We start from the raw sequence: 12,528 nt of genomic DNA, 5'->3' as shown, positions 1-12,528 counted from the left end.
CACTGCGCATGCGCGTTTTACCCATATTTCTAACGCGATATTTCATTTTCTTATCGTTGCCCGACATTATACCGGTATTACCGTGAATGGTATGATATGGCCCAGCCCTACGACCAAATGAATGTCATCACCAGTAACATAAGTACATAGAATGGATCGCTGCAAAGATCAGGATTTCCACTTTCTACTTGATGCTACTTAATGTGAATTGATCGCGAACACTAATGAACAGCTTCTGGGATATTAAAGCTTTAATTACAACGTCTCTTCAGTCAAAAAGTCTGAATGCCGACCTCTTGTCTTACAGAAAAGACACAAGCAAGCAGAGGCTCGCTTAAACATTATTGAGCTACAGTAAGCATTTCTATCCTGTTGCCCATTTAATCAGTGCTCCCATCGATTTTTTTGGATCAGCTGTTTGCAGTGATTCCTCGCATAAAACCGTCAACTGTCTCTCTCCCTGCATCTGTCTGCTGCTCAATCCCTCACAGTCTATTCAAGACACCCTTCCCATAATGCCTGTGCTTTGCTCTCTTTGACTAATCAGTTGAGTGTCTGTGGACGAGAGTAATAACAACACACCCACTGCTATGACAGGATATGGAAGCAGGCCATTTCCTGCAAAATCTGTCTCTCACTTCGGTCTCCGATCCTCCACATGAGCCCAACATCACAGCAGGCTAACAAGCCACTATCCAAACACACACAGAGACACACATTTCATATGCAGGTCCAACACTCTCTGAGGGAATGGCAGAAAATAAGCAATGGACACCTGACTGTGCACTGTCCCTGGCAACATATGTTTATACGAGTTATGAATGAATTAAGCTGGCACCAAACAAAAGCAAATGAGGGGCGAGAAATTGCATTTTTCCAGCCTTGACCCTGGTCTCTGATTTATGGCAACGAGAGGGGGGGAAAAAATAACGAAGGAAGGCAAACACAGCAGGGTTATGAATATAAGTAGCTGGCTCAGGTGGGAGCACCAGAGGAGAAAGCACTAATAAGGACCAGTTGGACAAACTGGCAGAGGGAGACACAAAGTAAATATAAAGGAAAGCAGACTGAACGGATGGGAAAGCACAGAGGAGAATGCACACTGTATGTGAACAAGCACAAGCAGGGGAAACGGGCCAGTGGTCACAAGAGACTGGTGCTGTGCGTGGACAGCTGGCTTGCCCAGGTGGTACAATGCAGACTGGAAGATATAGGCATCTGTCCTGCCATACTGGTGGATACAAACGACTATGTCCTCACAAGCCCAGAGTAATGACTGCAAAAACAAAATATTTCTTCTTCAATTTCATTAAGGCATTCCTGGCTTACACAAAAACCCTCCCAATAAATTCTAGAAAGGATTCAGATTTCACAGACCACCACTAGTAACTTGATTAATACTCTGAGGATCAGCAGATAGCTTAAGATTCATATCAGTGCTGACTCTGGATCACTGTCTTCTGAGAGGCTGAGAGTCAAAGCAGTTCTACTATGTGATTTACCCAAAACAATAAGTGTTCATATTGGCATATACATGTGTGATAGGACAGTATGTCAGCTGTATTTTACAGATTTACTCATAGTGAAACAAGCATTTACAGTTACATTCATAACAATTCAATCAACTATGTAAACTCACAAAGTGGTGAAACAGCGTCACTATGGAAACATAAATGCAAAGATTGTAGCCACAGAGAGCAGTAACCACACTGTAAATAAGCCACCTAATCGATCGATGATACTTGGCCATTTAAACATTCATCTTTTATTGCACGAGCAGTTTAGTTACACCCAGACACAAAATACCACAGCTCACAGCCTCGTTGGGGTTAACCTTATCTATCAAACTAACCTCACAGACTGGCGACCCTGTAGCCCGAGGCGCCGCTGCCAATTGGTAACGGGCGATAAGACAGAGGAGAATTCACGTACTCTGTGCACATTGGTTTGACTGGGTGCCTTAGCATGCAGGGTCGCATGCTACAGCAGGAATGAGTGCACTGGCTCATCCATGTTAGCACGAGCATTTCCTTAACCAAGCCAGACTTCAAGGACGGGCTTGTCCTACATTGTCTGGAAAGAGCTAGGTCGACTCTTGAAGAAATACTCTGTCAACTCTGTTATCTTTCCCCATCTCCATCAGGATTTTATTTTCCAGAGACACAGACTGTCATCGGAAGTTGTCCTTGAAGCTGAATGAATGAATAAATATTCACGCCCCGCAATAACAGAGCCAAGATATCAAAGACAAAATTAGAGCTGGAACCAGAAATTCACAGTAAGATATTTGAGACACTTAGGAGGCTCAAATATCCCATTTTTAGAGCTGATATTATCAGGTAAAGTAGGGCAGAGCTTAGTGGGAAGCTGGGCAGAGCACGCGTGAAGCATTGGCTGTGAAAGACTTTGGCCTAGGCTTTAAAAACTAAGCTATCACAGGCTGCATTTTTTTGCCATCAGAGCATACCTGCCCACCAGTATATGAAGAGTATATAATACTACTACTGACAGCATAACAATAGATTACTTTTAGTAAAACCGGTGCAAATGTTATTTATTAGCCTGGTATTGACCATCACTGTGCCAGAGGCATAATCCCCCACCACCACTGCTGTCAAAGACACGCATTCGTCATTCAGTTTCAGATGAGCATCTCATTGTTACAGGGGCACATCAGTACGCATCATTTGAGCTAATTCTGGGTCAGTCCCCACCCCACTTCCTCACCCCCCTCCTCATTTCCCCTTCCTACCCCCTCTCATTTGTTGTGTCTGCCGCTTCATGGGGGGGTGGAGGCACGAGAAAGAATCAAATTAGCTTCCTTTCATACATTTTCATGACAGACAGTCTTGTCAAGGTCAGAGAGGTGCCATGCTCCCCGAGTCTATTTCATTTCAACATCTGAAACAGAGAATAAGAGTGGATGCTTTTTAATGGATGCTGTAAAGCACCATGCCATCACTATGGTGTGCCATGGGGAAACCTATAATGTTTTTGGAAATTCTCAAACGACAGATCACACACTATCCAGTTCACTGTGCCAGTGGGACTGACAGAGGAAGCAGTGAGTTGACAAGAGGATCGAAAATTAAAAGCAAAGCAGCAACAAAAAGGAAAAAAGAGCCAAAAGTTTGCTTATTTATATCTTTCTCTTACATATCCAGGGTCAGCATCATTGTTTAGATGAATACATATGAAATTTTCATCTATGTGCTTAAGTGTGACACTGTATGTGAAATATTTTTGTTGAAATGTTTTACAGTTCATATGTCAGCTATGAAGCGAATGTGTGACAATTTCTCACACACACATGCAAAATACTAAGAATGAAATGCAGAGGTGGAATTATTTCAATAAAGGTCACCAGGAAAACACACACACAAAGATCCCTTTGTTCAATGTTTTTCTCTAATACAGAGCCCACAACATACGCTGCCGAGCTGCAGACTGCTGCCATGACTCTGCTTGTCTGTCTGCCTCCCTGGAGGGCAGGTTAGCATTACCACCAGGCCAGACTCCCTCTCTGTCAGACAGCATTTAGCATGAGTGCTAATGCAGCCACCATCACCATGGCTGTCTGTCTGTAGGCATGTGAACTTAGCCAGTGGCTCAAGTCTTCGTTTATTCCTTTGTAGTATCAGGTTATTAAAAAAAACACTTTCACCTTAGAATGAAGATTATTAGTTTGATATGATGCAGCAACAAAGTGATTCTCCCAAGCTAGTTCTCCTAAGGTGTTAAAAAAAGACAAGGCAAGTTTATTTATAGAGCACCTTTCAAACACTACATTAATTCAAGGTGCTTCACGAGATACAAAAAACTGAAATGAAAGAGGAAAAAAAAAGAGAAAAAATAATAATGATAAGAAGAAGAAGAATATTAGTTTAACTAGCATAGCATGTATATGTATACATCTGTATGTGCTTTAGCCAGTAGACCACTCTGAACAGCGATTATTAACATCTATATGTTTTTAAAAAATACTTTTTTCCCCCTACATTTAACATTTATTTCATCATTCCCCTGCAATTACGTTACCTCCTCTGTTTGTGTTTGTCTAACATCTCACGTATACGTGATGGAATTTTGTTCGACTCGCCGCTAAATATGGAATGATTTAAAAACACAAGCCTGGCAATATGAACAATATTTTTTTTATCTTCTTTTTAAAACTAGCAAAGGTTGGAGAATAGCTAACCTCTGAGGGTAGGCAGTATAACAGCTAAATATCTAATCACCCAGTTTAGATTCAGATATGTGCACCGCTAGGTGATCGGATCTTAGAGACCTCAGAGACCTACCAGGTTTGTATTCATTAAACATCTTAAATAGTATATTTAGAACTCATTTAATGTTTTGGGTTTTTTTTTAAATGAGAAATACTTTGAATACAATTCTATATTTTACTGGAAAATGATGAAAATGGAGGGCACTGAGAATTTGAGTTATAAGCTGTCTCTTCCTGGCTTTTGTTAAAATTCTACCTGCAGCATTTGAACTGTCATTGTCTGAAAGTCTTTTCAGGAAAGCCAATAAAATAAGCACTGTAGTATTCAGTAATCAGAAAGAGTCCATAACAGTGTTCCCAAAATGAAATTTAAGTGGATTTTCACTTTTAAAGGAAAACAAAGACTGCAGTAGGATTAATAAAGCAAAATTTTCAATAGCCATCCAGCTGTTTTCAACAAACAAGTACTAACAAACAGTACACTGCTTACCCAGAAAACCAGGAAACTGATAAATGCAGCATTTGACAGCTAAAGTGACATTTTTTTTTTGTCTAACACAATAATGGGCAACTGAATTTCCCAAGAGGCCAATGAAAAACTGGGACTGTTGTGGAGGGCCCCAGCTGTCCCACCCCCACATATAAATCCTAATATTACTCCTCTGTAAAATAAACTATTGCTAACACATCAACATAAATATTATATATCATAACAAGTGCTAGTTTGTCACAATAGCAGAGGGCTCAGATCCTTTAAATTAAAATGATTTATTCGAGGATGGAGTCATGTACTATCTTTCTACACGACAGCACTCTCCTGGCTGCGCTGAATAATATCGCCAGCTTTTATCGTGCAAGGCCTCTCAGTGTTTCTAGGCACCTCTTCCTCTCTGTGCTTCTATTTTAAATAAAGTTTTGCTGATTCAACCTGAACATCAGCAGATATGATGTTAACCCTGCTGTGTTAGCTAGCTAACATTCGCCAATTAGCAGTAACAACAAAGTACAGCCGACACCGGGAGGAAAGCTGTTTCTAAATATGAGGTGATAAAACTGCACAGTGCTGCAACTGAAATGTCAATTATAACCACATTTAATCGGTTACTCATTCCAGCATTTTTAAAGCCTTGCCCTGCTGACACCTCCCTCCATTCACACACAATAACCCAAAACAAACCCAGAGACACAAACGCCAGCAGTGATTAAGCTACTTAACGCCGTGAAGGTGATTATGGGCCAGCTGGTCACAAACACACACATCACGTCCCTTTATATCGGCACAGTAGGCAGCTCTACTGACACATTCACAAACATATAAATGTAGGGATGGAGTGTGATGAGTGTGAAGGAGTAAAAACTCTTGAACTTCACACTCCTATCACTGCCAGTTTACAGATTACAAAAGCAGAAGACTATCATTTCAGATTGTTTATGCAGAACATCTGACATTCAAATAGAGAAGTCAGTAAGGTTTTCATTTCAGTCTAGACAGGACATCTATGGCTCTCCATCTCTGTGCTTCTTCCTCTCGCCACGGGAACATAGCAAACACGTGCAGCTGCGCCCAAATTATTCATACACACGATGCCCAAACATACACACACACACACACACAGTCTGCACACTTATGTAGCATCTCATATTTGCATGCTACAGTAGCCCTTTTGACAGCAGACGAGACACTTGCTCCTTTTCATACTCCACCCCACTTTGTCCCCCCCCCCTCTTTTTTCCCTCTTTGATTTTTCTTTGTATTTATTACAGTGAATTGCAGGAAGCATTGCTCTTTTCAGCAGACGGAGAGCAGTTTATAAAACAAAGAGGACATCAGAAACTGACTCCGCAAGCCTCTCGCTCTCTTTTTTATCCCCTTCCTCTCTAAAAATACAGTCTGGACTTCATCCACGTCTAGTCTTCCCTCCAATTCTATGGCTTTTTTGCGTGTTTGTGTGCATGTGCATCTTTATATGTGTGTGTCTGTGTGCGTGCAAGCTCAGCAGAGCGCACAAAGACCTGCACTGACATCAGACTCATTCACACAGTGTCCTCTGTCTACGCTCACCCAAGAGGTGCTCTGTTTAAAAAGCCACCCCCCCCTCCAAAGGCACACTCAGTCCCAGTGATCTCTGAGTGACCACAACAATGTCGACACACATAAACTGGCCAAACTCGTTTTATGGTTTATTGACATGCGCGGACCACAAAGCGTCTATAAAGATAATTATTTTCTAGACTGACCACACACGCTGTGAAAAGACTGCCCTTGTGGTTCAAGCAGAACGAGTTATTATTTAGTGGTCCAGCTGACATATGATGACACCGTGATAAGAGATACATGCAAATGCTGGACTGGACTGAAGCGCCTTTCATTGCTTAATGAATTCAAATGGATAAACTCAAATACAGATCTGTGTGTGTGTGTGTGTGTGTGTGTGTGTGTGTGTGTGTGTGTGTGTGTGTGTGTGTGTGTGTGCCTTTGAATGTCTGCGCAAAAGTGGGCGAATAGGAGGTAGAAGGAGGCAGGGGAAGAGAGAAAGCTGGTCACATTCCAGCGTTTTGGTCACACTTTATTTTGCACACAGTGCAGACGAGCTTGAGCAAGAGAGGGAAGTTTAAAATGGCGTAAATGTGTACACTCACAGTGCGTGTTTTTTATTTTAACTCAGGAGCGCGCAACAGAGTCGCAGACTTACTCCGAGAGGTTATTTTGAGAAAAGCCAGAGGCTCGTCTTTGGGTTTGTGTTTCTTTCACCTTTATGCTTTCTTTTAGCATTCGGTCCTCACTGAAAACACAGCAGCACACAAAGCAGGAAGTGAACAGGAAGTGTGGATGGTCCAGAAGCAACCTTACAGGAAGTCATTCTGCAACAGCAGCGCACCATTAGAGAGTACAGATATACTTAAACAGAGCAAATTCATAAATAGACAGCTTGCACAACTCATTTCCAGATCACTGGCACATGTATGACCTAAATATTGTTGATCTATTAAACACATAAGCTAAACATGTAACAAATTCCTTCACACCTCTGATCATTTGCAAACAACATCATATGAGTCTATTATACACTTGATAGCAGATGTGTAGTTGTGTGACTGTTTGGCAACCAGGATTAAGAAGTGCAGCTTGGCAACCTCACTAACTTCTTTGTTCTGCAGACCTTTTTTGACCTCAGGGAGCTGCAATCTGTTTGTAAAGCCCCTGAATCCGCAAAGCCGGATTATTCAACAGGTTTTTCTGTGATAAACGGGGTGACGGACAAAACACCCAGCACGACTGATTTCTGCACATCACCGTGTCCGGGTCTCAGCTCATGTTCAGTTCAGACAGCAGACAGCTTCTTCAGTACACTTGCCAAAAAAAGCGCTCACAGTGCTATTAGGTTAGCTTGAAGGGTAACAACAACTTTGAAAACAACAACAACAAAAACAAAGAACATAAAATCACGTGCCCACAACCAGACAAGCATGAGGAGGAAGTGATGCACAGCTACGGACGGCCAACTTGGGCGTGTGCTCTGTCATGTTTCCTGCTCCTCTCACCTCCCTTGAATCCAAACACGCCGACTACGAGCGACTTTACAGCCTCATCAACACAACAACACTGTTTATACGTTTCCCATTGCAGTGATCGGTGTGTGTGTGTAACTGTGTGTGGGAGTGGGAGATGAATGTCGTGACCAAGTGTAAGACTCCTGCCATGAGGAGATTACATTGCAGCACTACCCTGTGACCAGTAAATACAGTACTGTAGGCTTGTAACACACACATATGCACACACACTTTCCCACCAAACCCAGCTGTTTTAGCAACAACCCCCTTGGGAGGTTGTAACCCAGACACAGCCCGTGTGGCAAACTATTAACACACACAGGAAACAGGCGAGACTGGTAGCCGACACAGGACAAGCGTCCAACAACAAAACACCACCATTTTTTTTAAACTCCCATTTAAATCCTTTGTGTGTCAGCTGTGAGGGGCCACTTCCCCCACTCATATTCCCGCTGCTCTTGTTTTGTTTCAAAGCCGGTGGAGCACATTAATGGATTTATGAAGAACTTCTGTAGAGACGTCTTTTACACTGGCTGATCAGCACATCATAAGAGTCCAAGAGATAAAAGCTCATCTTTTTCTTTCCCCTCAGCTGAACTCTCATCGCCTTCTAGCCAAAACGGTCTGCGTCATAACCGTCCGCAACAACCCAGTCATCCACCTGTAGGGTTTGAAGGAACACTGAATATTTTATGCTTTTTTTCCCCCTATTCAGCCTCATTACTGTCATCACCCCAGAACCACAAAACCATGAGGGGGAGGGGGGCAGTCGAGTTCAAATTAGACAGAAAGCAGAGCCTTAAGGTGAGAACATGGAGTAACAATCAAAAGATCAGGAGGCACAACAGCATTAAACAGATTTGTCTTTGAGTCTATTTCTACCAAGCTACGGGGGCTGACTTAGCACTTCAGCAGCGGGCGAGTCACTTGATTTCTGAAATGAGTAAATGGCAGGGAGCTGCACAGAGGGCAACGGCGGGGGACAGAGATCGATATGCAAATGGAAATTTACACACCGCTCACCAAACACGCATGCAAGGGTGCAAAAGCTGAACTATTGGCGGGCCACTCTCACTCAGAGTCTGTCCTGACGTAAAGCTTTCAACCGGGGGTGCAAAATGCAACCCTCAACATAAAACCAGCGAGAGTGGGAGCCTGAACTTAAGTGCATGTGTGTGTGTGAAGGTGATGGTGAGTGTGTCTACTTATCTACTGATTATAGCCTGCTTGCACTCGACTGAGCCGATACTGTAAATGGATGCAGCTGGATAAAGACGCAAAAGCCAGGCCGGGGGCAATTTAACAACAACTGTTTAGGAGGGAATTACAGTAGATGCATCTGATCATGTCTGCAATGCAGATCCACTGACTCAAGCGTGCGTACGGATCCAGGATTGTAGGATTGTAGGTCGTTCAGGAATTGGATGCTGGCAACACGAGACTGAGTATGCGTTCATTGGCCTTCACGTCAACCCCGTTGCCCTCGTAATGTACATTCGCACATGCAGATGCAGACATAAGCTCTGAGCCAAGGGCATTGCATGATGGGAGCAATTAAACGGCGTCCCCTCTTATCAAAGGCCCTCTTCTCTGGGAATAAAAGAGGCTCGGAGGTCATTGGGAAAAAGTAACTGCTTATTCAGCAGGAAGTTATCTTTTTCCATGTGTTTATTTGCAAGCTTCCCATTTCCTGTCAAACACACACACACACACACACACACAGATCACATGTGATGAAAAGGAGCAGCATCGGCTCACCCAGCAGAGTAATTACATGTTACTACTTAGCCCCTGTTTAATTACAGCAAGACTTTCACGCTAATAAAACTAATTCCGAGGTACTCTCGCGAAGATAATGCTCCTCTGCTGATCTGACCTTCCTTACTGAACAAAGAAATGAAAACCTGTTCACAAACTGATGATAACGTCAAAAAGTAAATTAAAAAAAGGAGCAAGAGGGAGCTAAAGGCAGACGTGTTAGTCACTGAGTCATTTACACATCAACAGGCCTCTTGGCTGGTCTCTCTTTCGCTAAATTCAGTTCAGCGACAGCCACCAGCGGCCTATACGGCTTCCCTTTTCACCTTTTTTCTGTCAGCACCACCTACTCCACTTCCTGTTACAGTTGTCACAGCGAATGAGCACAAAGGAGATTCACTCTGTGGCTGACAATGAGGCAGCTGATAAAGCCTTCCCCTGGGGAAATGGGGCCAGTGTTTTTAAAGTTCATCTTAAAAGCCTGCTTTGCTGGACCAACTCCCCACCCCCATTCTCAACCCCCACCCCACTCAGATCAATTATTGGAACCCGGATTGGGATGTGAGGACCTCAAATGGGTGCTTCATGAAGCATAGTTATGTTTGTGTAGTTTGTTTTATGTGTAGATTGAAAGCCGGTTACGCAGTACTGCCAAAAGGCGGTCGCTCGCTAATGTGACAGTCTGTGTGGCTCTGAGTTAATTGGGGGTCTGTGGGGTCTGTCAGACCACCGCCACAGCTTTGCACACTGTAAAATGAGCATGATTACAGGTGAGGTTTTAGAGCACTTTTTATGCTCACTTCTTATGATCAAATTTTATTTTGGGATTTTTTGCTCACACACATGCAGAAAACTGTCTCCTCTCACCAATTCAAGAGCTGCTGTGCTCCCCAATCCAACAAAGGCAGTGAATGTCACAGCTCTGAAGGAGAGATTCTCTTTGTGCTCGATTCATTTGCTGCAGGACACTTTTTTGTGTTCTTAAGCACAACAATGCTCCTGCTTTTTAACCTAGTTATTGACCTGACTCCGTCATGCATATGTAAGCTGTTGACTAGGCATGGTTATAGATGCAGGTAGGTGCATGTAAGAATAATATCAGCAAAAATTGGTTAGGAGAGAAACGCCCATTCTCCTCCCTGCACCTGGCTGCAGCTGTCCTTGTCACTTCACCCAATGTTAAATCATGAATGTAAGACGCTGTGTGCAGAACTTGTGCATACAAACGTATACACACAACACCACCACCACATGAGAACAGTTATATACGGATATAGCGTGAAACAAACGCGTGCTTTTGCCTTGTCGATACTGTGCAGAGCGCCGCCCAAGTAAAATAAGGTGGAATGGTATTCTCCGTGGCTGTGTAATCTCCTGAATCCCAGAAATGGACGGAGACATCGGGGAGCGTGGAAAACTGTAGGTGTGCATGATGCATTTCATTAATCGCCGGGAGGCACAGACACAAGCGTGCTCTGCTAAGGTCTGCAGATTTCCAGCAGACAGACGTCGGAGGCTTACCTCAACGCAACCTTCACACAGCAGTCTCCCTGGCTCCCCATGGCTGCTTTCAAGGTTCACGGGTGAAATATTTCGGGTAATGTTGTGTTTTCAGTGCTCGTAAACCGTGCGCTGCTGCTGCGGCCGTGGCGTGGAGGTGGGGGTCTCCGGTCAGCGGGAGCAGCCGTCAAGACCTGCCGGGGGTGAGGTGCCTCATCTGGACTCCTGTCCTCTTCTTCTCCTGTGCCGTGGCGGTCATCGCTGTCTCTCTGGCGTGTGTCACATCGCAGTGCTTAACCCGCTCTTTTTTTTTCTTTCGCTTTTTTCTCTCCGTGGTCTAGCTCAGTCGCTACATCCTGTTTAAAGTGCCTGTGAGGGAAGCATACGAGCGTCTCTCTGCAGCCACACCGCTTCTCTGAGCGAGCACGCTGAGTGAGCGCTGAGAACTGGAGGAGGTGGCGCCACCTTCACTGACGCTTGGAAATGTTCAATTCGCCACTGAACCTTTAATACCAGTGTCTCCCTGCTCCCTGATCACTGCCCCACTCTAATGTAGTATACACATTTGTGTAGGATGAGTTTTACTCATAAATAGTGAATAATTTATTAATTAAATCAATAACTTACTATTAACTTTCACTACATTCAATAATCAGTGACGAAGATGATGTGATACCTTTTCAACATAAAATGATATAACTTTATATTAAATATTTATAATATGATATCATATAATATAATATATCTGTGTTCTACTATTCAAAACTATAATATCCTAGAATAGAATAGAATAGAATAGAATAGAATAGAATAAAATAGAATATGTCTATTCTATACTCTGTTATTCATTATAGTATTCTATGCTATACTATAGCATAGTAATATATACACATATACTCTATTATGCTATGCTATTTTTTATATGCTATCCTATATATAGGATAAGATTAGGAGTTAGTCTATACTGTACACCTATATATAGGTGTGTGTGTGTGTGTGTGTGTGTGTGTGTGTGTGTGTGTGTGTGTGTGTGTGTGTGTGTGTACTGTTAGAACAACTCTACTATTCAATACTACACACTACAGTATATTAGACTGAAATGTCTTCTGATATACTGTACTATAATCCAGTCCTGTACTATACCATGCAACACTATATATCCATCCATCTCTTTTTCTACTTATTCAATTCAGGGTGACGGGGCAGTTGGAGCCTATCACGTGACAAAGCATATTACACCCTGGACAGGTCACTAATCTTTGACTTGCCAACACATAGCTGCAGATTTGAATCCAGGACCTTCTTGATATGAGGCGACAGCGCTCACCACTGTCTGACCCCAATGCTATACAAGCCTGCCTTAAACAATAAGCATGGTTGCTTTTGTGACTGATGCATGCATATGGGCCCACATCAAACAGCAGTGGCCAGATCTCCCCCAGAGGCTGACTGCCTGAGAGGCATGCTTTGGCATACCTTAAACAGAGGGT

At 43.2% G+C, this 12,528-nt stretch overlaps 1 protein-coding gene across 8 annotated transcripts in view; it reads right to left on the bottom strand.

Annotated features, from left to right (window-relative positions):
- Nucleotides 1–11,498, bottom strand: part of kif21b (kinesin family member 21B) — a 69,376-nt gene extending 57,878 nt beyond the window's left edge. For all 8 annotated transcript variants that reach the window (XM_085273593.1, XM_085273598.1, XM_085273597.1 and 5 more), the window contains exon 1: nucleotides 11,060–11,498. In XM_085273593.1, coding sequence (XP_085129719.1) covers nucleotides 11,060–11,100 — 41 coding nt within the window. In that variant the 5' untranslated portion in view covers nucleotides 11,101–11,498. The remainder of the gene's footprint in view (nucleotides 1–11,059) is intronic.
- Between the last annotated feature and the right edge of the window lie 1,030 nt (nucleotides 11,499–12,528).

This window comes from Mchenga conophoros, linkage group LG5 (assembly GCF_057382185.1).
Source record: "Mchenga conophoros isolate Kocher_MC1m ecotype Shallow Benthic linkage group LG5, M_conophoros_male_GT1.1, whole genome shotgun sequence".
Classification (NCBI taxonomy): Eukaryota; Metazoa; Chordata; class Actinopteri; order Cichliformes; family Cichlidae; genus Mchenga; species Mchenga conophoros.
Note: the sequence above shows the minus strand (reverse complement) of the source record. Positions and strands in the feature narration are given on the sequence as shown.